The sequence below is a fragment of the Rhinoderma darwinii genome, chromosome 2 (genome assembly GCF_050947455.1).
Source record: "Rhinoderma darwinii isolate aRhiDar2 chromosome 2, aRhiDar2.hap1, whole genome shotgun sequence".
Taxonomy (NCBI): Eukaryota; Metazoa; Chordata; class Amphibia; order Anura; family Rhinodermatidae; genus Rhinoderma; species Rhinoderma darwinii.
Genome location: NC_134688.1, coordinates 434,729,092 through 434,755,131, shown reverse-complemented (window position 1 = coordinate 434,755,131; position 26,040 = coordinate 434,729,092). Strand labels below are relative to the sequence as shown.

The following is a 26,040-nucleotide window of genomic DNA, read 5'->3' as shown; positions in this document are numbered from 1 at the left end:
ATCAGTATGACTTTTCGGAAGCATTACGACTGTTGACCATATTATATCCGTTTTTTATGTCCATACATGTTTTTAGAAATCCTCAAAAATACCATACAATATTGTCCCAACTGTAATACAGATGTAAATTGGATGGATCATTGATGCATGCTTCATTTCTATTTTTACGGCATCCAAGTCTTCGAGTGTTCATACAGAAAAACGTTCATGTGAATTGAACCATTTACTATTATAAGGTCAGGGTGCAGACCGTTTTGCGCTCGTTGTAGACACAGAGATAACAAAAATGGTCGTATAAAATAGCCCCAACAATAGCTGAATAGAATATTATATTTATTTCCTGCAACTTTTTCCGCAGGGCTGTCACTGAGCGAGATTTTTCACATCAGTCCCTGTTCTCCATAGAAGTTCTGTATTTCATGCCAATTTCCTAGGAAACCAATGAACCTAACCTATCTGTACGTTTTTGGAGTGTAGGGAGGAAATCAGAGTACCCGGAGGAAATTCACACAAACACGGGGAGAACTTCCAAACGCCATGCATGCGTACTAAGTGCCAACAGTGCTTACTACTAAACCTCTGTGCTGCCCGTATTTTAGCGCATTGTAGTAAATTCTCTGTTTTGCTACTGTTGTAATGTCTCGCAGCCCCAGACGCACGCCATGTTTCACATAGAACTAGTCATTATGTTGTCATTTTTTTGTTTTATGTCGAAAAGTTGCCAACAGTTGAAAAGCAAATTCAGTGCCATATCATCTATCACCTCAGGCTGCATATAGGCTGTCCACACCCTGTGGGTGGCTCCTAGTGCTGGGCATGTCCCATCAGCCCTGATGCCTATATGTCCTATATCAATTGTACGTAAATCTGGATTGCAACAGAGCGCCCAGAACCTGGAATGATTGGATTACTCTGCATGTTTGTTCACCTGCCAGTGAAAAGAGATTGCCCGGCTTTTTTTCATTATTGTTCTATTTCTGCAAGTGGCTCTTCGGGTCTTGTCATGTCTACCGGGATACATTACAGTTAAGTTGTGGTTATTGTTTTTTCTGTTGAGAATATAATTGAATGCTTTGGCAGCTTTTCGAAATCTTTACTCCTCTTGGCACAATGTGTAAAGTATTATTTAGACTTGTCAAGTCATTGCTGTTACGCCATGGAGCTCGGCACTGTAGAAAATAATTTGGTTATATCCGTGGATTACAATATTACATGAGATGCAGATTTGTTTTTTTATTATTTATATTTTGGGTGATTGGGGAATGTCGCCTAATGAAAATCCATAGTGTTCTTTTCTGATTGTAAAAAAACAAATATATTTTCCGCATTAACCTATACAGTTCATGTATACGTGTAGGCTTATAACAAGATACAATAATGATAAGTATTTAAAACAACTACTTGTCTTGGAAATTTTTACAGTGGTTACTTGTTTTTTTACATTTTATATCTATTCACACAGCTCTTCTGCCTGTCTGGTATTTTGAAATTGGGGCATTTTGGTGATGTTGACATTTGCATTTGTAGCATTCATCGCAAATTCCGTCAGATTTGACGGGAGGAATAGTGTGTCATTCATCTGATTTCTGGGATTTGTCCTACAGATTGCGTGGGTCGGACTGCTGGCACCCCTGCCTATTATATATGTGCTTTTATACAGGTCACCGAACTCCAAGGTTATAATTTATAGTAGGGGGTTCATAGTACAGCCTTATAGTGCTGCTGGCATGTACACAATTGCTGAGAGGGCCGTCGGAGCATCAGCACTGGATCGCTGGGGGAAAGGATAGTTACATAGTTTGAAAAAAGACATGGGTCCATCAAATTCAACCTTTCTCAATCAATTATAACTCTCAATACCATTTGTCAGTAAAGAATCATCTAGCCTTTTTTAAATGCTGACATAGGTTCTGCCATTACTGCCCCTTGGGGTAGGGCATTCCATAGTTTGACTACTCTAACTGTAAAGAACCCTTTCCTATATTGATGTCTGAAACGTCTTTCTTCCACACGCAATGAATGTCCCCTGGTCCTATGTAGAGTCCTTGGAAAGAACAGGTCATGTGCTAGTTCTCTGTATTGACCACACATATACTTATACATATTAATAAGATCCCCTCTAAGACGTATTTTTTCAAGCTGAACAAGCCCAATTTCTCTAGTCTTTCATTGTAAGTGACACCTCCCATCCCATTTAATAATCTAGTCGCCCGACTTTGAACCCTCTCCAGTTCTCCTATATCCTTTTTACAATGTGAAGCCCAAAACTGAATTCCATATTCTAGATGTGGCCTTACAGGGGATTTATAGAGTAGTAATATTACATTTGAATCACAGGTTTTTATCTCTCTTTATATACACCCTAAAATCCTATTTGCTTTTGCAGCTGCTGCCTGACATTGAGTGCTGCTTAGCTTATTTGTTACCAGAATACCCAGGTTCTTCTCTTGTTCTGTTATCCCCAATTTTATTCCATTTAATGTGTATGAATTAATGCTATTACTGCGTCCTAGGTGATTACTGTACATTTTTTTTACATTACATATTATCTGCCAGGTATTTGCACATGCTGCCAGCTTATTGTAATATGCTGCCGTCTTTCTGTAATATTTTAAAGTCAAGCTGAGTTTTAAGTATCCTACAAAGTTTTGTATCGTCAGCAAAAACTGACACCTTGCTATCAATCCCATCCACAAGGTCATTAATAAAGAGATTAAAAAGAATTGGGCCTAACTCCGATCCATGTGGTACCCGCTGCTGACTTCAACCTATTTTGATTAAGTACCATTTATAACGACCCTTTGTTTTCTGTCCCTTAACCAATTCTTTACCCACTTGCATACATGGTCCCCCAGTCCCTGCGTCTGTAGCTTCAGAACAAGACACTTGTGTGGAACAGTATGAAATGCTTTTATATAATCCAAATATATCACATCAGTTTTATGACCAACATCCAGATTTGCACTTACTTTTTCTTTTAACTCAGACTACTTGTAGTCCATTACTAAAAAAAAAAATTGGTAACCTTATAACCCCTTTTAAATTTATTCTTTCCATTGTAAATTCATAAGTGAATAACATACGATAAAGCCCACAGCCTGGTAGTTGATATATTACTCTGTTACACATGTGTGCAAGGCCATGCAACTGGTGGCGCATTTTACAATATACAACTAAGTGACCTGGCCAAGCGTGCGTATTTCTATTCAATGGGTAGAGGACAATCAGCTGCTGCCAAACCCCTCTGGCAGCATCTTATCCCCTGCAGAAATAACGACTTGGGCATCTTAAAATCCAACAAACCCAATCCCCCCCCCCCCCCCTGACATTTGCTGTCATGGGAGAGTCGGGGGACCCCTATGCACGTTAGATATTCGGACGACTATTACCTAACGTGTGTGGCCAGCCTAACAGTGCACTTGCCAGCATGGGTCATGTTGGCTTGTAATTAGGAATGCTTACAGCGGACCTGTAAAGTGTATTATCGGTGAGTCATTAGGAAAAATTTTTGCAGGAATCATGTGACGGAAGAAGTTGTGGCCATCTTTTTGTTATTTATATTCCAAAAACTGTTATTGGCCAAACCCTTTATGGTCCCATGTTGAAGAAATGGACCTCATGTTCTGTTATATAACCGTGCAGTAAATATTCTGTCCAGCTCATGTACACTGATGTTTGCAAAGAATTGGCGATCAGTTGAGAAGTCGGTGCTGGTTGTGACTTGTCTGGCAACTTCTGTACTATCAAAGGAAACTCCTGCTTGTCTTCCCGTCATCTTTTAATTACTTGTACACACCGTCTAAGAGGGAGGATGTGTGCGGAGCACAGACATAATGAAGCATTTGTGTTTTTATTTATTTTTTGCCCCAAGCAGCAGATGTTTTTGTAAGCTGTAGACATGAAGAGAAGACGTCTCTTATAATGACATCCAACACTCTGCCTTGTTCCCATCATTTAAATAAGCCAAACTTCTTCTTTTCCATATTGGTGGGAATTTTTTTTTTAACTTAATTCAAGGAACAAGAGAAGCGGCAACCAATCGGGCTTGTGTCTTTATTCTCCAATAGGCCTATAATATGACAGCTGGAAGCTGATTGGTTGTAATGGGCAACAGCTCAACTTCTCCTCTGCACAACTCTTTAAGATGGGATAATCCAAATGTCTATTTTTTGTGATCTTAATTTTCCCAGCCAATTTCAAGTTTGATTGCAATTACTCCAAACTCCTTCTCCAATACCCATTCATATTCTACTATAAGGCGGTTTTGGCAGTGCAACTGTAATCATGATTACAGTACGGGACAGTTGTCCTGCAGCGAGGCAGGGACTCCTAGCGTCGTACATCACTATGATGCTAGGAGCCCGGCTCCCTGCACTGTCTTCGGTCCGGGTCTTCCGGCCGAAATACGTTGCGTACATTACGGACGTAACATGGTCGTGTGAACCCAGCCTGACATCCTTCTGTCAACGGATCTGTCACCATTGAAATGAATGGTGATGCAAACGGAACTTACTTCACACTTGCCTTTCCGTTGAGGGGTTCCCCTGACTGAAAGCACCGACGGAACCCCTCAGCAGAAACCACGCTGATGTGAACAGGCCCACATTAAAAAAAACATTGTTTTCTGTTTGCATCATCATTGACTTCAATGCTGATGGATCCGTTGCTAATGGGATTCCCTACACTGCGGTATTGGTTCAGTCGAAACGACAGAACCCTTTGCACAACGGGGACAAACAGAAACCATTAGCAACGGATCTGTCACCACTTCACACTTGCCTTTCCGTTGAGGGGTTCCCCTGACTGAAAGCACCGACGGAACCCCTCAGCGGAAACCACGCTGATGTGAACAGGCCCACATTAAAAAAAAAAAAAGTATACTTACTTCTTGAATCAATTTCCCAACATCAATGTCCATTCGGTGGTACACCTCTGCTGTCGTCATTTCTGTTCCTGAAATGTTAAAAAAAAAATAAAAAAGAGATGACATACATGAACAACTGCATAACAAAATTAAAAAATTAAAAATAAAAAAAATCGAAAAAAAAAATCGAACAATGCACAGCTCCATACATGTATAGCATGTATGGAACATAGGAGCAATTGCACTTACTTGTATTCGATTTGGATGCAGGACTTCGGTTTTCTGTATCCCTGAGTTCTGTCCACGATGTTTTTCAGGCTCCACGAGCAGACAGGAAATGACAGCCCCTTGCTGGGCTGGACTAGCAGCAGGAGACGACTCCAAAACACTCGGCAATATACTCGTCAGAAAACACCTCACTAGTTCGAGGTGTTTTTTGACGTGTCCCCAATGCTTTCAATGCGGTTTTGGACGCGGAAACCGCATCAAGAAGGGTCATGTCCCTTCTTTTTGCCGCGAGGCGTTTTTTTTACTCGCGGTAAAAAAACGCCTCCGTCTCCCATTGAAATCAATGGGAGTCATTTTGGGTCGTTTTTGGCGCGTTTTCCGCGTCAAAAAACGTGTCAAAAAACTCAGTGTGAACAGGGCCTAAGGCTATGTTCACACGGGGTATTTTGCCGAGTTTTTTGACGCGGAAACCGCGTCGCAAAACTCTGCAGAAACGGCCCGAGAACGCCTCCCATTGATTTCAATGGCAGGCGTCGGCGTCTTTTTCCCGCGAGCAGTAAAACTGCCTCGCGGGAAAAAGAAGCGACATGCCCTATCTTTGGGGCGCTTCCGCCTCTGACCTCCCATTGACTTTAATGGGAGGCAGGAGAAAGCGTATTTCTCGCTGTTTTATGCCCGCGGCGCTCAATGGCCGCGGGCGAAAAACGGCGCGATAATTGCCGCGAAAATCGGCGTGCAGGGAGAGGAATATCTGCCTCAAAGTTCCAAACGGAATTTTGAGGCAGATATTCCTCCCCCAAAATACTCCGTGTGAACGTGTTCACACACGTGGTATGCTTTATGCTTGCATTGTATTTCTGCTGGAAAAAAAGTCACAATGTATGCCTCTTGGAAAAACATTTCCGCGTCGCAAGAACTGGAGAAATCTGCGTTGCGGAATATTTTTCCCATAGGCATACATTGTAGTTTCCACCCCATATTTTTACACTGGGAAAATCCAATGCAAGTATGCCATGTGTGAGCAAACCCTAGGGTGCAGTCACACACAGCAGATTTAGCTGCAAAAATGTCTAAAACTGAAAATTAGATTGCTTTACCTGAATGGGTTTGTTTCTGCAGCGTATGTATAGCTTTCTGCAAATTCGATTCCGTTGCAGAAATTTCTGCAATAAAATTTTCTGCATGTAACTAAACTCTAAAGCCACATGCACACAGTTTTCCTGCGACAACTCCGCAGCGTAGTACAGTACCAGCAAAGTCAATGAGACTTCAAGCAATTTCATCCACATGTTGTAGAAATTTTTCCTCACGTCAATTATCTTGCGTTTCTGGCTCAGTATTCTACAAGATTATACATTGTGACAAGATTATTAAAAAAAAAGGTAACAAATTCTGCAGCATAAAATCTGCGTCTGTTTCCACATCAAAATGTAAAATCCTCACATAAAAACACCTAAAAAAAACGCAATGTTAAGTGCGGATTTTACCTGTGGAATCACCTGTGATTATCTGTGGATTTTTTGCATCAAATTCCGCCACGAATGCATGTAGTGTAAGGGTGCCTGCAGAGCGGTCATGGAGGGAAGTGTGTTGTGTTTTGTGAATTTCTTCTCCGTATTAATGAAATAATGTGCCTGTGACATCAGAATATTCAATATTTTACTGCAGGAACCCCTAAAAAAGATTTGAAAACCCCAGAACTCCGCCTCAATGCCATGACTGGGGAGCAGTGTATTGGGGTAACTCTACTCAGCTGTCCCACTACAAAGTCTGTTTTTTTTTTTTTTATATACATGGAAAAGAAGACAGAACTGTCACATTGGGTATGTGGACCCACTGGGCCATACCGCCTTGACGGAATGGCAGCTGGCCAACAGGTCACAGTCTATAGTTCATATAGTGTACCTGTGGTAGCTCAGACAGTAGCAAGACAGGCTCGGCTGGGACTAGACAGCAGGCATGCATGGTACACAGCACAGCACGACTTCAGCTCAACACGGCACTTTACCAGGATAGCGCGGGTTACAGGTAGCAGGAACGGGGAACACTGGGAACTGGAAAACACTAGGAGACCATTTGCATAGACATACTAGGATAACGACAACAAGGGTCAGGCATTGGAGGGAGGGGCACATGCTTTCTGATAGTCCAGGGTGCTCTGGGAGCAATCCGCTCAATCTCCCACCTGTGTGCGACCTGGCTCCTTGTCTGGACGGAGCTCGCGAGCGCACCCTGGTGGTCACTCTGGAACAGGATGGCCGCAAGTGCAGACATCTCTGGAGAGAAGGGCGTCGACCGGATGAAAGTAGTTTGTGGTCAGCGACCACAGACGTTACAGTAACGACCTCGTTTCAATACTCACATTGTGCTATGCTTAAAGGGGGTTTCCAGAGAAAGAAAATTGATGACAAATTCTCAGCACCCCCCCAATCTGCTGTTTTGAAGGGGCCGTGGTGCTAGTACAATCGCTGCTCTAGACTGTCAAACGCTGGCACACTTGTAGCGGCGGTTGACAATATTACAGCCTTCCCCCATTCTGTAATACTGTTATCAGATGTTACAAGTGTGTAGAGGTTTTACAGACGTGAGCAGTAAAAGTAATTAAGGGGAAGCAGTGTGGCTGCATGGCGGGGGTGCTGAGAGGCGGAACCCCCACCGATCAGATATTGATCGTATATCTTGAGGACAGGCGATCAATTTTTTCTTTCCGGAAAATCCCTGAAACAATATTCCAGTGCCTGTTAGACTTTTATATGTGCGCGGCGTGTTTTACTACTCTTCTTTGTAAACACATTCAGTACATCCTGACTATTTCAGGGCTTGAACCGCACATACTGCTTGCTCTATCTTTACTCGGTCAAGCGGTAAAAGTGGTGTCATCAAGTACATCTGGATCTCAAAAACATTACACAATGTAAAAGGGTAATGCCACCCAAGCCTAACCGACGACATTGTCCTATATTCAAAGGAGACCCACCAGAAGAGAATCAAAAGGACCCTTTAGTGGATCTTAACCCTTCAGGTGACCGTTTTAGCTTAAAGAGGATCTGTCCGCTTTCCTGACGTGTTTTAGTAAGCCAAAACCAGGAAAAGAACCTAAACAGAAGAAATATATAAAGGAAGGCCTTAAAGATTTGCTCTACTGGATTTCAGCTTAAAAAAATGCATGGAAAATCTGCATCAAATCTGCACTGTGTGAACAAGGCCTTAGGCTTGCTTAAGGCCTACTAAAACATGTCCAGAGAGCTGACAGGTCCTCTTTAAGCTAAAAGCTAAACTTTACAGCTACCTTAACTTTCACTATATAAGGCTTCTTTCACATCTGCTCTAAGATTTTCTGTTCCAGTTTCGTCACAGGAACAGAGGAATGAAAAAACTGAAGTGCCGAAGCCATTACATCACAGACACGAAGGTTGCCCAACGGAACCTATTAACACTAAAAGGTGTCGTCAGGTTTCCCTGAAGGTGTCTGTCGGTTTACAGTAAGAAAAAGCACAGCTTGCTGCACTATATCTTTCTGCAGTTTTTTTTACCAGATCTGTGACAGAGGCCCCTAACGGAGGCTCCTATCCAGATGTGTACAATGCCTCACACTTCTTGTCCGCAATACCTGCTGTGCCCGTTCACGTCGTTCACTTACACTGTGCTGTTGTCTTATTACAGGTAGCAGCACAGTGGAGGAAAGGTCTCAGACTTCTGCTGCCCAATATTGCCATTGTGGGGAATCGGTAGTCTGAAGTCATAGAAGCATTTATAAGTCTTAAATTATTATTAAACCAAATATGGGGCAAATCTGTTTAATAAGGTACCAAATAAATAATTAGAACAAAAAGATTAATTCTAATGGATTTCTATTAAAAAAAAAATTGTTTCAGGGGGGATTCACACGAGCGTGATTTTCGTGCGTGCAGGCCGCGTATTTTTCGCGCGCCACGCACAGCCCTATAGAAGTCAATGGGGCAGTTCAAACAGTGCGTGATTTGTGCGCAGCGTTTGTTCGCTGCGTACAAAACGCGACAGGTTCAATATCTCCGCGTATTTCGCGCATCACGCACCCATTGAAGTCAATGGGTGCGTGAAAACCACGCAGGTCGCACGGAAGCACTTCCGTGCGAACCGACTGAAACAGCGCACCAGCTGTCAAAAGGATGAATGTAACCAGAAAAGCACCACGTGCTTTTCTGTTTCCAAACATCCAAATGGAGTGTCTTTGAGATGAGCGAACCCGGACAATCGAACCGAACTTCACCGGGTTCGGCCGAACCCGGTAAAAAAATTTCCGGTACGCGACGTCAGGAGATAGTCACTGTCCAGGGTGCTGAAAGAGTTAAACTGTTTCAGCACCATGGACAGTGACTACCGATCCCAATAAACATGAACCTGTAAAAAAAAACGAAGTTCTGACTTACCGATAACTCCCGGCTTCTTCCTCCAGTCTGACCTCCCGGGATGACAATTCAGTCCAAGTGACAGCTCCAGCCAATCACAGGCCAAGCACAGGCTGCAGCGGTCACATGGACTGCCGTGTCATCCAGGGTGGTGGGGTCCGATGTCAAGAGAGGCGCGTCACCAAGGACGCGTCACCAAGGCAACGGCCGGGAAGTTCTCGGTAAGTACGAACTTTTTCTTTTTTTTTAACAGATTGCTGTATATTGTGTTCGGCATTCACTGTCGAGGGTGCTGAAAGAGTTACTGCCGATCAGTTAGCTCTTTCAGCACCTTGGACAGTGATGGGAGTCGACTAGCCTCATCTCTATGATGGCGGCTGCGCGAAAATCACGCAGCCGCGCATCATACACGGATGACACACGCAGCTGTCAAATGTTTTTTGCGCGCGCAAAACGCCGCGTTGTTTGCGCGCGCAAAAACGCAACGTTCGTCTGAATCTGCCCTCAATTCCGTTACAATGACAAAACCCATGAGCTGTGAGAACTCGATGGAGGAACGATTAAATTGCAAATTTACTGTAAACTTTCAGAAAATCTCAGATGCAAACCGTGCCGCTCCTAATTTGTGAGTAGCACAATGTTTTATTTACTGCTTCCCAGCTTTTGGTCTTGTTCACACTGATTTTTTTCAGGCAGATTTGGACCTGTTTGTGCTTTTTTGCTGCGGTTTTCGCTGCATTATTCGCCCGCTGCCATTAAAGACCGCAGGCAGAAAACGCACCGGAAAGCGCTCGGAAACTAGTGCTGCAGGAGTTTTTCTGCCTCCCATTAATTTCAATGGGATGTCGGAGGCAGAACCATGACAGGAAAAGACATGCCACTGTTTTCCCCCGTGAGCGGCTAAAAGCCGCCCGGGAAAAAAAATGTCTCTGCCTCCCATTGAAATCAATGGTGGGCAATTTCGGACGTCTTTTGATTCTGTTTCCGACGCGGTTTCCGCTTTCAAATCAGTGGCAAAAGACTGTGTTTGTAGGGATTCATAGGAACTGTAAATAGGACAGTGCACTGCAAATCCCCTTCCTCTCCACTGACCAGTCCTTCTGTGTCATAGATTCAATTTACCGAAGAACAAACTATTGTGTTTGCTGTCGGAAACATCCTTAAAAGGGTATTCCAACCATAAACATTCAATGCCTATCCAAAGGATCCCTTTTGTGCGCACAGGGACTAAAAAAAAAGGAACAGAGGACAGCACAATGTGTTTCCCCGAAACAGGACTGGAACATAAACAGAGGAAAACTATAATAGGCTGCGCTCACATATCCGTCAGGGCTCCGTTCTGACATTCCGTCTGAGCTTTCCGTCAGAATGGAGACCTGACCGAAACAAACGGAAACCATAGGTTTCTGTTTCCATCACCATTGATTTCAGGATTCGGTGCCAATGGTTTCCATTTTTGTCAGTTGTGCAAGGGTTGCGTCGTTTTGACGGAATAAATACCGTAGTCGACTACGGTATTCATTCCGTCAAAACGACGAAACCCTTGCACAACGAAGACAAACGGAAACCATTTGCACCGGATCCGTGGTGATGGAAACGGAAACCTATAGTTTCCGTTTGTGTCAGTAAAGCTCCGTCGGAACGGAGCCCTGACGCATTTGTGAACAAAAGCCATAGAAAGATTAGTTACCTCTTTGTTTTGGACCCACTCATGATTTTGACAAACGCTGCTAAATACTGCCATGTGAAAGTGGCCTATCTCTCATAAACTGCATGTGCGGTGTGTATGACGAGTGTGGAGTAAAAATAGCCCCTCAGTCCACCTACATCTGTTTTCCTAGTTTATGCAATGACCCGGCACCATCTTGCTGCTTCCTGTCTGTATCACGGGCAGGTCCACTGTGTGGCACAAAATAGCTTTTAAAGACCACAGCCAATATGTCAATGGCCGCCGGACGGAAGGACACCATCAGGACGTACAGGGAGAAAACTGCACACTGCAGCACGGGGCAAGGTATTGCAGATTACAGAAAATTATTTGGTTGTGCAAAATCTCCATTTTGCTTGTGTTTCCTATATTACTAAATATATCATAGCAAAGTGCATTGGCATCCAGACCAGAGAAAAGCCACAGCAGTGTATATATATATATAAGTGTGTGGCAATACGTCGTTTTCACATGACCTCCGTGTATCCTTTCCTGTACAACAGAGCCGTGTGTGTTTGATGGCTGCTTGAATAAGTCGCTGGCACCTTCATGAACGTTATAAGAAAGCTATTAAATCTGGATTAAGGCCTTGCTGTTCGTTTCGTAACCTCGTGTCATTTATGGTTGTTATGAAGGGTTTAGCCTGAGAATGGAGGAGCTTCTGGTGGGTGGATTACAGCTAATATCAATTTTTCTTTCTTTCCTTTTTTTTAATTTTTATACTATATATGTGATCATTATTACTACTATTATTATTACTACATATCTCATGATGCAAGTTGTTTTCTACAGAATTTAGAGAACATTGTTATTTATTGAAATTACTTGTGAGTTTCTGTAGAAATTTCTCAGTGTTTAGCACTGGACTGCAACAGTAAAAAAAAATCTAATTTTACGTTTTTACAAAAAAATGTTTTGGTTATTACATTTTTTTTTGAGATGTAAACCTTTTTTCTACTGCGCATCATTGCAGTTTTCTGAATCCAGTCAGAAATTCAAGGGATCTTTTCACTCTGGTGGTCATGTCTATGTCCAGGGACATGGAGTCCTTCCCCATAAATTAGAATATCACCAAAAAGTTAATTTATTTCAGTAATTCAATTCAAAAAGTGAAACTTCTATTATATAGATTCATTACACACAGAGTGATCAATTTCCAGCATTTTTTCTTCTAATGTTGATGATTATGGTAACCGTTAATGAAAACCCAAAATTTAGTCTCTCAGAAAATTAGAATATTATATAAGCCCAATTTCAAAAATGATTTTTAATACCGAAATGTTGTCCTACTGAAAGGATGTCCAGTATATGCCCTCAATACTTGGTCAGGGCTCCTTTTGCATGAATTACTGCATGAATGCGGCGTGGCATGGGGGCGATCAGCCTGTTGCACTGCTGGGGAGTTATGGAAGCCCAGGTTGCTTTGATAGCGGCCTTCAGCTCGTCTGCATTGTTGGGTCTGGTGTCTCATCTTCCTCTTGACAATTCCCTATAGATTCTCTATGGGGTTTAGGTCATGCGAGTTTGCTGGCCAATCAAGTACAGTGAGGCCTCATTTACACGAGCGTGTGCGTTTTGCGCGCGCAAAAAACGCAGCGTTTTGCGTGCGCAAAAGGCACTTGACAGCTGCGTGTGTCATCCGTGTATGATGCGCGGCTGCGTGATTTTCGCGCAGCCGCCATCATAGAGATGAGGCTAGTCGACGTCAGTCACTGTCCATGGTGCTGAAAGAGTTAACTGATCAGCAGTAACTCTTTCAGCACCCTCGACAGTGAATGCCGAACACAATATACAGCAACCTGTTAAAAAAAAAAGAAAAAGTTCGTACTTACCGAGAACTTCCCGGCCTTTGCCTTGGTGACGCGTCCTTGGTGACGCGCCTCTCTTGACATCTGGCCCCACCTCCCTGGATGACGCGGCAGTGCATGTGACCGCTGCAGCCTGTGCTTGGCCTGTGATTGGCTGCAGCTGTCACTTGGACTGAATTGTCATCCCGGGAGGTCAGACTGGAGGAAGAAGCCGGGAGTTATGGGTAAGTCAGAATTTTTTTTTTTTTTACACGTTCACGTATATTGGAATCGGAAGTCACTGTCCAGGGTGCTGAACCAGTTTAACTCTTTCAGCACCCTGCACAGTGACTGTCTCCTGCCGGGTTCGGTCAAAACGAGTTCGGCCGAACCCGGTAAAGGTCGGTTCGCTCATGTGTAAGACAATCCGTTCGGATGTTTGTAAACAGAAAAGCACATGGTGCTTTTCTGTTTACATTCAGTTTGACAGCTCTTGCGCGAATCACGCAGTTCGCACTGAAGTGCTTCCGTGCGACCTTCGTGTTTTTCACGCACCCATTGACTTCAATGGGTGCGTGATGCGCGAAAAACTCAGAATTTTAGAACATGTCGTGAGTTTTACGCAACGCACTCGCGCTGCGCAAAATTCACGCATCGTCTGCACTGCCCCATAGAGTAATATAGGTGCGTACGAGACGCGTGAAAAGCATGCGCGTCGCACGCGCGTATATTACGCTCGTGTAAATGAGGCCTGATACTGTGGTTATTACACCAGGTATTGGTACTTTTGGCAGTGTGGGCAGGTGCCAAGTCCTGCTGGAAAATGAAATCAGCATCTCCATAAAGCTTGTTAGCGGAGGGAAGCATGAAGAGCGCTAAAATTTCCTGGTAGACGATTGCGCTGACTCTGGACTTGATATAACACAGTGGACCAACACCAGAAGATGACATGGCCCCCAAACCATCACTGACTGTGGAAACTCCACACTGGACCGCAAGACACTTGGATTGACGCCTCTCCACTCTTCCTCCAGATTCTGGGACTGAGATTTCCAAATGAAATGCAAAATTTACATCTGAAAACAAGACTTTGGACCACTGAGCAGCAGTGTTGGTCCACTGTGTTAGATCAAGTCCAGAGTAAACGCAGCGTCTACCAGGAAAGCGCGCACACACGCGCACACACACACACACACACACACACACACACACCTGTCATCGTTCACATCTAAGTAATAAACAAAGATGTGATAGATATCAGGTGGATCCTGTATGTCAGAGACACGCAGGACCCGCTGTCACCAAAGCCATCATGCCCGCTGACCTGACGGATTCAGGTTCCAGAGCAAGATATAGTTTCTACCTAATAAAGTAAAAAACATTTTTAATTAAAAAAAAATACATAGTTGCACAAAACACTAAAATACACAGTTTTAGTAAAACAAAAAAAGTCTTCAAAGGTTTGCAGAGGCTTTACGGTCTCCTTGGAGTTTGGATGCATACCTAGAGCGGTAATGATGGGTCTATGTGACGTGATCGTGATGAGGCTTGTTGCAGTGGCGTTTAGGCCATGCTTGTGTCACATTATGTGGCGATGATTAGCCACTGCAGTTACGTAATATGATATTACAGGTACACCAATGTTTTACCAATTTTATTTACCCTATTTGTACATCCCAGAAAACCATTTTTAAGATTACATTTTCAAACATTACTTGAGGCAAATTTATTTTGATGGATGCTGGAGATTCTTTAGAGCAGAGCGCTGCACTTGAAGCCGATGTTGGCTCTGGCTAGTAGAGAATCCCGATCATGGGACTTACTTCAACATAACCTGAAGAGGACTTTGAGGTCAGGATCACACACGCCGTCGGTGCAGTTTTTGGGGCAGTTTTTGGCCTCCGGTTTTTGGGCCCATGCCAGAAGTGGATCCAAAAGGAAGGAAATGTATAAAGAAAAGACTGATGCAGATCCTTTTTTGTGTTCACTCCTGCGTTTGGCAAAAAAAACTGAGCCAAAAATGTAATCAAAAGGATGTGTGTGTGTGTGTGTGTGTGTGTGATCCTGGCCTGAAAATAGTTTTTATTTTTGTTTTTAAAAGGTTTTGTTACATTTTCAAGTACAATAGTACAAGTAAATACAAGCACAACATAATTACCAACTAAAAACTAGTTGGCAACAACAAGGCACCATGGTATATAAGATAGTAACAGTTCAGAGAAAGCAGTTGACAAAGGAAGGAGTATCACAACACAGTATATACTTTGCTGTTAACCCCTTAATGACCAGGCCATTTTGCGCGTTAATGACCAAGGATTATTTTTTGTTTTTTTTACGGTCGCGTTCCAAGAGTCGTAACTTTTTTTTTATTCCGTCGACATAGCCGTATAAGGGCTTGTTTTTTGCGGGACGAGTTGTATTTTGTAATTGTACCATTTTTAGATGCTTTTAGATCGCGGGCATACCATATATGTGTATGTGTTATTTGTTTTGACACTTTTACTAAATCCGCTTTTTCGGCCAAAAAAGTAGTTTTATTTGATTTTGACTGTAAATTATTATTTTTTTATTCACAGACTTTATTTAACTGCTTTACATTTTTTTTTTTTTTTTTAGTCCCACCAGGGGACTTCACTATGCGATCTGCTGATCACATATATAATACTTTGGTATACTTGCTATACCAAACCATTATTGCCTGTCGGTGTAAAACTGACAGGCAATCTATTAGGCCATGCCTCAGGCATGGCATAACAGGCATTTGCTGAAGGCAGACCTGGGGGCCTTTGTTAGGCCCCCGGCTGCCATGGAAACCTGACGGCGATTACTTTGCGGGGGCGCCATGCCTCAGGCATGGCATAACAGGCATTTGCTGAAGGCAGACCTGGGGGCCTTTGTTAGGCCCCCGGCTGCCATGGAAACCTGACGGCGATTACTTTGCGGGGGCGCCGATGGGGTGACAGAGGGAGCTCTCTCCCTCTGTCAAACGCATTAGCTGTCGCTATTGACAGCGGCATTTAATGGGTAAAACCGGAATCGGAGCGTGCTTCGATTCCGGCTGTTGCGGCAGGAGCCAGGCTGTGTATAACAGCCGTGCTCCTGCCGCTGATCGTGTGGGTACAGTGTCAGTACCTGTGCGATCACAGGACGGATATATCCGTCCTCCTGCGCGAACTAGCAGCTGCAGAGGACGGATATATCCGTCCTTCGACGTTAATCAGGATAAGAATAAGGGTATGGTCACACGTACACGTCCGATACGCCTGAAATTACGGAGCTGTTTTCAGGAGAAAACAGCTCGTGAATTTCAGACGTAAATGGCATGTGCAGACGTTTTTTGCTACGTCCACTACGGACGTAATTGGAGCTGTTTTTCTATGGAATCAATGGAAAACGGCTCAAATTGCGTCCCAAGAAGTGACAGGCACTACTTTGACGCGGGCATCTTTTTTACGCGCCGTCTTTTGACAGCGGTGCATAAAGAAAATGCCCGCCAGCACAGTACATCGTAAAACCCATTCAAATGAATGGGCAGATGTTTGCCGGCGCTTTTGAGCCGTATTTTCGGACGTAATTCGAGGCTAAAACGCCCTAATTACGTCCATAAATAGGGTGTGTGAACCCAGCCTAAGTGACCACAGTCATTGCCTAATAACAACTAAAAGACCACACATTTATACACCATTCAACCAAGCCCTCCATTCAACCCGCATTGCTCCCATTCCAGCCGGTAGGGCAAACAAAAATTAGATGGCAGTGTCTGAGGTTTCCAACCACCTAGACCAGATGTTCCCAAATTTGTCAGGGCATCTCCTGTTGAGGTACAATTTTTGATACATAGGTTCATATTTATTAATTAATTGTATCCAGTGCTCCAGACTCGGATACGTTGTGGCTTTCCACGCCATAATCGGAACCTTCCCAGCACAAAACAAAGCGAAGCAAAAAAATATTTTATCATAATAGCGTTGTACAAACTCCTTCATAATGAAAATATATTTATTTAATGCTTTCTCATGGTTACAATAGATTTCACAAGTGAAACCTGCAACCTGCCCATTCACTTTGCTGTAGACCCAGATGTTGAAGTCAAACAAAGATCACAATGGTTCACCCCGTATGAACCCAGTTTATACAAGGAAGCAAGCGTTTTGTGTAAATTTCTATTGTACTACTTGGTTACCATTTTATATGTTTGTCTGCCTACACGCAAGATAATCCCTACCTTCTAATTTCTTTGTGTCTGTGTGATAGATCTGTAGAAATAAGATCTCTCATAGATAAGGCTGGATAAATCCATTAGCCAGGTAGCAATGCCCCATGAAATTGGCTTACGGAGGCAAAACTTTTTCAATTGGGTTTCCATCGATGGCCAAAAAAAATCTTGTTGGTAGGTCACTAAAAATTCACTGTGGATCCAGTAGTCGTCTAAGGGTACCCATACAGAATAGATGAAAGTCGGCTGAACCAACCGATTTCGGCAGGAAAAGCTGACTATGTAATATATATGGGGTTGTGGTGACCGTCCGCTGATGACAGATGTCTATCCTTTTCGTCCACATAGGAAATCCGACCCTTTGAGCAGAACAGATATAGTTAGTGCTTCAAAATTTTACTTCCAAGTATTGTAACCTTTATTTTACTATTGCCCAAGAAAGTACATAACAGGCACTTTAAATATGTGATCTTTTCCATAGGTACACGTGACAAATTTTTGGTCGAAACCAGACATACCGTTGTCATGTCGCAAAAATTTGCAAACACTATTATCGTGTAAAAGCTTTATTTGTATTTTATTGTTCATGCACATGACCAGATTCATATTGCGGCTGTGTGCTTAAGGCCACAACAGAACATAAAATAACAATACTCCCTCTGCTCCTCCTCGCATTCTTCAACTAAGTGCCTGGTAACTTAATAAATCAGGATGAGAAGAGGATACTCCCGAGAGAAGGATTCTGTGACGTTTTCAAGGCAACCAAATTCTTGAATTGAACAAACACCAGAACTTGACTTGAAGATTGACTGTTTCATGGGAAAGGTGTAGCGAGTACTCTAGAAGGTTTTTATTCTTGACACGTACATTTCACTCAACTTCATGTGCTCTGATATGCCCTGGCTACAAGTTTTTGTTTTTTCTTCCAAACACTTGTGTCTTTATTCCACCATGGAGGTTTATTGCCATATTAGCAACAGCTGCATGCACCTATACAGACTACTCCTATTTCCTTCCAAAAATGACTAGTCTTAGCATGAACAGCTTGAGCAGTGTTCTGTTTCAAGTGTCCGCAGTCAGTGGCAGGAAGAGAAAGTATTTCGGTGGAATCTCAGTTATTAACTATAGCTCCAGACATGAGTCAACCCCCCCCCCCCCCACCATAATAAAAAATATCAGACTTTGCACCACAACTACTGCGAAATCACAGGTTAGTACAGTAACGGTTACTTGTAAATTGCATGATGCAGAATTACTTGAGGACTAAATGGTCTTTAAAGTTCACCCCCGTAGTGGTGGCAGAATGCTGCCAAAATCTTTTTAATCCATACATGAAAAATAAAAACCTTGCCTATTAGCGAGTGTTCCTTGGCTTTCTGTGGAAAGCCGCTAGAGGTGCACATCTTGGTCTCCTCCATGTCTCGGTTACAGTGTTGGGCGGATGCATAGCTTGATGTTAATTGCAATAGGAGCAGTAGTTTCTACTATCTCCGTGTGGTGCTGTATATCTGGAACATGTTGAGAAGCCCATCCAAAGTACCATGCATCAGATGGAAAATGCGGCTGGAAAGTTACCTCAATATTACAGAAAGTCGAAAAAGCATAGGTAGCTACTATAAAATATAACCTTTTAATAATTTCCCCTAAAATCTGGTGTATAAACTCACAGGACAAACAAGAAAAATAAATGGTATGTGGAGACCTCCAGTGTACGATAACTGTAAAAAACCCACCAGCCAATTTTTTTTCAAAATCCCCTGATGAATCCCGTGAGGGATGAAACGCGTTGGGATAATTCGTAGATATAGGTAGGTTTTGTAGTATAGGGTGAGGGCCCCCAGGGGCCACTTTCCTGTTTAGGGTTAGATAAGCAGGTCTGAATATCTGCCCTGTTGTTCTCTGTCTTAGGCCTTATTCACACGGACATATAATACGACCGTGTGACGAAAGTTAAAAGAACGGCCGTCACACGGACCTATTCAATTCAATAGGGCCATTCAGACATGCAGTGTTTTTCACGCAGCGTGTTTCCATTGCGTGAAACGCACTGTATGTCCTATTCTTGTGCGGTTTTAGAGCTTCACGCACCCATTGAAATGAAAAATAAAGAAAGAAATGTGCACCAACAGTGACATCACCAACTAATGCGACACGGAACACACACACACATGACACAAAGGTGTCTGTTTTTTTACGCAAAACGGACACGTTCGTGTAAATAAGGCCTAAGGGTGAGATAGGGATGGCTACCACGGTCTCTTCTTTCCACAGACCAACGCTGGCCAAGCGCCTGAGTTTTCTCCATTTAAATGCTTTGAGCACGGACAGCCAATGATTCTGGTAAGATCCACCCATTTTTCAGTAAACCTTAACTCATGGTGTGCTGATTTTGGTATATTTTTTATGCATCTGATCTCCTTGCTGTGCATACTACGGTTTTACTGTAGTTGGATTTTTTTTAGGGGCTCTTCCAGTTATTGTGCACTGGAGGTCTCCACATACCATTTATTTGTCTTGTTTGTCCTGTGAGTTTATACACCCGATTTTAGGGGTAATTATTAAAGGTTATATTATAAAGTAGATATCTGGAACATGGCACAATTTTTTTCCTGTTTGGATTCCTACGGAAGCCAACAAAAACACTTTCATATGAAATGGGAGGTATACGGAGGCACAGTAAGGCCCCTACATATATTTATATGGGTGCCTGATTACGATTGGCGGTATAATACAGCCATGTGCATGAGACTTGAGTGTTCTTTTAACATTCCATCGCATGCAGATAAGGAAAATAAATAGGCTTTAAAGAGAATTTACTGCCTATATTTTTTTTTTCCGCTACTATAAACAGATTGTAAAACAAACATTATTTTTCTAATTAATATATGGGAATGAATGTGGGATGCCCGGTGCAGGTGACTCCTCATTCCCGATGGCGTTGCCTGCATCGGGCATCCGGGGCCCCGGGCGACTGACACATTCTAGTGTATTTGCATCTGTAGGACGCAGAGACAATTGAATGCTATGGAGGAGCAAGGAGCCAACTCCCTGCTCTTCCATTCACTAAGGTGCTATGACACAAATGGATCATGCCGGCCTACGCAAGGATCCCATCTCATAGGCTGCTGGGGAGGCTGTGGACCTGCTCCGCGGGAATGAGGCTAGGTGAGTACAATTTTTATTTTATTTGGGGCTGTGTGTCGCTATCTACAAGGGGAGGCTGTGTCACTATCTACAAAGGGGGAGCTGTGTCATTATCTACAAGGGGTGGCTGTGTGGCACTATCTACAAGGGGGGCTGTGTGGCAGTACCCACAGAGGTGTGTGTGTGGCAGTATCTACAAGGGATTGTGTGTGGCACAATCTACAAGGGGGTACTGTGTGGCACTATCTACAAGAGGAGGCATTTCATTATGTCACCATACAGTCTCATTAGTCTTAAGCCTCATGCACACGACCGTAGCCATGTGCACGGCCGTAATTTTCGTGTCGGCCGAGGGCGGAGTGTCACCCGCAAGCCGCCCGCAAATCGCAGGCCGTGCACATGGCCGCGGCCATTATTTGCTATGAGCCAGGACCGCAGAACACGGCCGTAATAAGACTTGTCCGTTCTTTCTGCGGTTCGGTGCATGGCCCTATAGGAATGAATGGGGCCGCAATTCTCCTGTGGATTTTCGGGGGAATTGCGGCCGCAAAAGCACGTTCGTGTGGATGGGGCCTCAGTTATACAATCTGTTTTAGTCAGGCACACTGACCTCTTTTTAACTTATTTGCTTTGAATTTCTTTTTAACTCCCTTCTATAAATAAATTGATTGAAAATGTACAAATGGTTTTATGCTCGAGTTACATAAAAAGAAATGTGAAAAAAATTACACCTCATTGATTGATAGAAAAAGCAAAAATGGCGAGGGGGAAGGAGATGTTGGGGGGGGGGGGCACCAAACTGAATCTTTGACCGTGCCTCTGCTTTAAAGATAATGAGATGACTGCTGAGATGTGATCTCTACAGAACAGGAAGTGTCAGTCTATTGTAAGGCTCAATGGCCATAATGAAAACGGCAGGATTTTAGTTTGCGTGTCTATAATTTTTAGATGTGTTTGTCTATAAATGTGATTAGATAACAATCAGACCACATTTTATTAGTAATCGATGCAGAAATTTTACGCTTACTTTGTTTTCTTTTTACAACTGTACTAGCTGTTCTAAACAAACGTAAACAAATAAATGGTACATTGTGAAACTTTACAACCTCATAAATAAAAATATTATTGTTGTATTATAATATATAGTTGCAGCGCTATCAATTTGCATGTACTATGCCTACATATTAGGGCCTGTTCACATCAGAGTTGCCCTTCCGTTAAGGGGTTCCGTTGGAGGTTTCCATCAGGTTAACCCCTCAATGGAAAGGCAAACTGATCTCAATGGTGACGGAAACGTTGCTGATGCTTTCCGTTTATCACCGTTGTGACAGGGTTCCGTTGTTCTTGACGGAACCAATAACGCAGTCGACTGTATTCTTCTGGCTTGAAAAAGGACACAGGTCTGAAAGCTTAACGCTTGTATGAAGTGCATTTTGCAGCCCTGTCAGGTCTGCTATGCTATCCATGGACATTACATGGTAGAGGGGAAGACCCTGAGCTCGGGGATATACTAGTTTTCTATAATTTGGTTTAGTATGTTCGTGTGAAAAGTTACTTACATACTGCCGGGACTTGTATGGAGCCTGTGAGTCCTGCTTCCCTGCCCACTCACAAAGAGATCTAATGGAGCAGAGCAACGGAAAGCCAAACGCAGGTGTGAACGCAGCCTCAGTGTCTGTGTGTGTGTGTGTGTGTGTGTGTGTGTGTGTGTGTGATCATCTGAATGCTGGCAGGAATGTTTAAATGATATGTTCTTATATATGCACTCTAGTTGCCTCTTCAGTTTAATTGGCATCATGATAAAATATAATTTCCCATATGAATCAATCTTTCACTTCTAAATGTTTGTTTGTTCGCATCGCTCACATTTACACAAAGAAACATTGCTTCATTTATCTACGACATGTCAAATTGCTCATTGTAGCTTAGAAATATGGAAACTATTGGTATACGGCCACCATTCCATTCACTGCACTTCTCATGGCTTTTATCTGTAAGCTCCGCAGGGTATTTATTATAGAGCTGTCTTTGCCAATAAATGCCACACACTAGATATTTCCTACAATCTACTTGTTATCTGGACAAACCACATTATCTTAGAACCAGGGGTAGCCAACCTTTTTTTGTATGGCGTGCTAATATAAAAAAATAAAATAATCAATGATGAAGTACACCATGTGCCATGCAAACATGAAAGTCAGATAAGGACCCATGCACACGAATAGGTGAATTGCGGCCCCATTCATTTCTATGGGCCCATGCACACTACTGTGGTTTCCACGGTCCGTGTATTGCCCGGGAGCCTGGACCGCAAAACTATAGGACATGTCTTATTACGGCCGCATTTTGCAGCCCAAGCTCACTGAAATGAATGTACACGGCCATGTGCATGGCCGTGATTTGCGGGGCGGCCCGCGGTTTACACTCTGTGGCCATCCGAGCCGCAAATCACGGCCGTGCACACCACTATGGTCGTCTGCATCAGGCCTAAGACAAACGGTTACCACACATGTGACATGAATCAATTAATCGGTTATTTAAACTTACATTTTAGCGTGACCCTTGTCCCTTACTTTCTTTGCAAACATGATACATTTGTGGTGCGTACAAGGTGACGCCAGTGGGAGGGGTGCACATAGAAGAGACTGTGGCTACTAGACACCAACTTGGGTGGCTGCACACAGGAGAAAGAGCGACTACTGAACACCAGGTTGGAGGGGTGCACATAGGCGAGACCAAAGCTACTGAGCAACAGCTTGGGGGAGTGCATTTTTTGTAGGGACCATGGCTACTGAACACCAGCTTGGGGGGGGTTGCACATAGGAGAGAGAGATGCCAACTTTTGCTAACTTTTTCCTTTACAGAGTGGTTACTGAACTCCGTCCTTGTGGCACTGATCACCGGGCGAGAGCAGCGCTTCAGTATGCGCTTGGCGATGCTGAACACCAGGAGAGATAGCAGTGCTGCATTGTGTGCTTGCCCAGTGTTAGGCGGCGTCCAAGACAATGAAGTACTTCTCACTCTCCTGGTGATCATTGACACCAAGCGCATAATGAAGCGCCGATCTCTCTCTTCCTGTGTACAGCGCCGCCAAGCACACAACAGCGCTGGACATCGGTAGAGGGTAGCGTGCCAGTAAACCATGCTCAATGTGCTGGCGTGGTGCCTTAGATGATTTGTTTGAACAGCACTGTAGAGTTATATGCAGACAAACCCTATGTATGGGCTTAGATTTTGGATGGTTAAGACATCAATGCGTCCATGCTGTGACTATCCACCATAATTCTAATTTGGTGGTAAAACCCAGTTGTTAGTTTATTCATACATTTCAAGGAGGAATCGAAGAAGAAGGACACAACACAGTGTTAATAGAAATGATGCTTTAGAATTGTTATTTCTTGGGGAAAACAAGTCCCTGGTTGTTTAACCCCCTTAGAAAACATGGTCAATGGTGAACTCTGTCACCGCTGTCGGTGCCTCGCAAAAAAGGTCTTCCAAGATACGTGACTGTTAGTGCCAAAGGCACAGCCTGATTTTTACACTGTTTTGCTTACGTTTTACACTGACAAGCGATAATGCTTTGGTATACGGAGTATACCCATCGTTGTGATCAGAAGATCACATTTTGAAGTCTCAGAGTGGGACTAAAAAAAATTGCTGATCACATTTGAATAAAGTTTATTAGTATATAAACAAAATAGTGTTCACAGTAAAATAAAAAAAATTTCCACATAAAAAGTATTTGTGTGTTTTGTTGTTTTTTTCTAGCAAAAGTGTTAAAAAAATTATACACAAATATGGTATTGCTGCGATTATAGCAACCCCTATAATAAAGGTAGCTCATTATTTAAAACAACACCCCCAAACAAATTCTACGTTAATCAATAAATTATGTTTAGCCCAATAAAGTGGCATTTAAAAACACAACTCTAAGAGCGCTTTTTTTTTTTTAAGTGTTAACATAAAAAAAAACAACTATATAAATTGGGTATCGCTGTAATCGTAATGACTGTCCGAATCAAGGTAACGTGTGGTTTTTACCGTATGGTGAAAGCTGCAAAAATGAAACCCTCCAAAAAATGCAGAAGTTTTTGTTTTCACCCCCCCCCCCAAAAAAAATTATTAAAAATCTTTTAATAAAGTATACGTACCCCACAGTGGTGCCATTAAAAAATACAACTTGTCCCGCAAATAACAAGCCCACATACAGCTATGTGCATAGAAAATGTAAGTTATTGCCCTCGGAACGCAATGATGAAGAAACCAAAGAAGGCACGGAGTCTTTAAATTCAAAAGAGCTGCGTCCTGAAGGGGTGAAATCACCATATGGTCACATAAGCCACTTATCTCGTCTTCATCAATACAGCTGAACCTGTTTGTTTAATTCACGCTGGATTATTTTCATGTGTGCAGGTGGGGGGGGGGGATTTGGGAGAAATGGCTGTCAGCCAAAAGAGCGCTCAACCAACAGCTGTCTAAGGTGTATGGCCAGCTGTAGGCATTCATGGCATATCTACAGGGTATGCATAACTCCCATAGACACAAGTGCAGCCACCTCTTAAATGATTTTAATAGTAAAAGCGGGCGCTTTAAAGAGGCAAATAGGGGTCAAGTGACCCTCGTTCTCCTGATGGATGGAGGTCGCAGAGGCGAGATCCCCACCTTTCAGATATTTCATGGTGTGTCCTGTGGATGAGAATACCCATTTATTACTAGCGTAGTGTTAGGCCCGTGATCACGGCCAGTGATTATGGCCGCAAACCGTCACCCGCATTTGCGGGCCGTGGTCCCATTATAAAGTGTGGGAGCACGGTCCGTAAAGTCAAAAAATAAGACCTGTTCTATTTTTTGCGGGTCATTTATACGGCCCGGACACCTTCCCGTAAAGATACGGGAAGGTGTCCGTGGGCAATAGAAATGAATGGGTCCGTTCTTTGATCTGCAATTATGGTCCATAATTGCGGATCAAAATTACGGCCATGTGCACGTGGCCTTAAATATTTACATTTTCTGTGAAAATCCACCCCTTTGTGGCTGTCCACATTTTTTCCCAATGATCCAGCTGAGAATATTTGATCATAATGACCGTATTGGTTATGTAAATGTTTGTGGCGATTATCAGATCTAGACAGAAATTTCCCGATCTGGTACCCATCCTTGTGACAATAATAGAGTTCTCCTGTTCTCGTACTTAAAACATATATGTATATTTTACTATATAGCTCATATTCTAGTCTGACTAATGATCCAGGTGTCCATCTAATAGGGCATGCTGTCATGTCACAGAGAACCTGGATCTGAAGCGGTCTTGCTATGAGAGCATTTGAGTACCGGATCCTAATAATGATATAACACGCTCACTTGCTGTCTTTGGAGGGATGTCGACCACAATGTAGGTTACAGAAAGGGATTTGTGTATTATCGCTAACAAAATCTTGTTCTCTTGTGTTTTAGGTTTTTTAGTCATGAGAAAGTTCCTATTCGTTGGAATAGTTTTTGCAGCTTTGCTTCATTTCATGCTTCATATATTTGTCCAAAAGAAAACCATCTCTACGTAAGTTCTATTTCTTTCTACTTGTCATGTATATTGAGAAAAAATTTATATGGGTGTCTTCTTTTTAACATTTATAAATGTCCGAAAGAAGACACCCACAATAGATTAGATTCAGAATCAAGAGTTCCAGAGAAGCCGTCCCAGGATTATT

At 43.0% G+C, this 26,040-nt stretch overlaps 1 protein-coding gene across 5 annotated transcripts in view; it reads left to right on the top strand.

Annotated features, from left to right (window-relative positions):
• Positions 1 to 26,040, top strand: part of ST3GAL6 (ST3 beta-galactoside alpha-2,3-sialyltransferase 6) — a 141,376-nt gene that overhangs the window by 56,762 nt on the left and 58,574 nt on the right. For 4 of the 5 annotated variants that reach the window (XM_075850903.1, XM_075850901.1, XM_075850902.1 and 1 more), the window contains one exon: positions 25,790 to 25,889. The exons of the other annotated variant lie outside the window; for it this stretch is intronic. In XM_075850903.1, the coding sequence (XP_075707018.1) occupies positions 25,790 to 25,889 (100 nt within the window). The remainder of the gene's footprint in view (positions 1 to 25,789; positions 25,890 to 26,040) is intronic. 5 annotated transcript variants of the gene reach the window in all.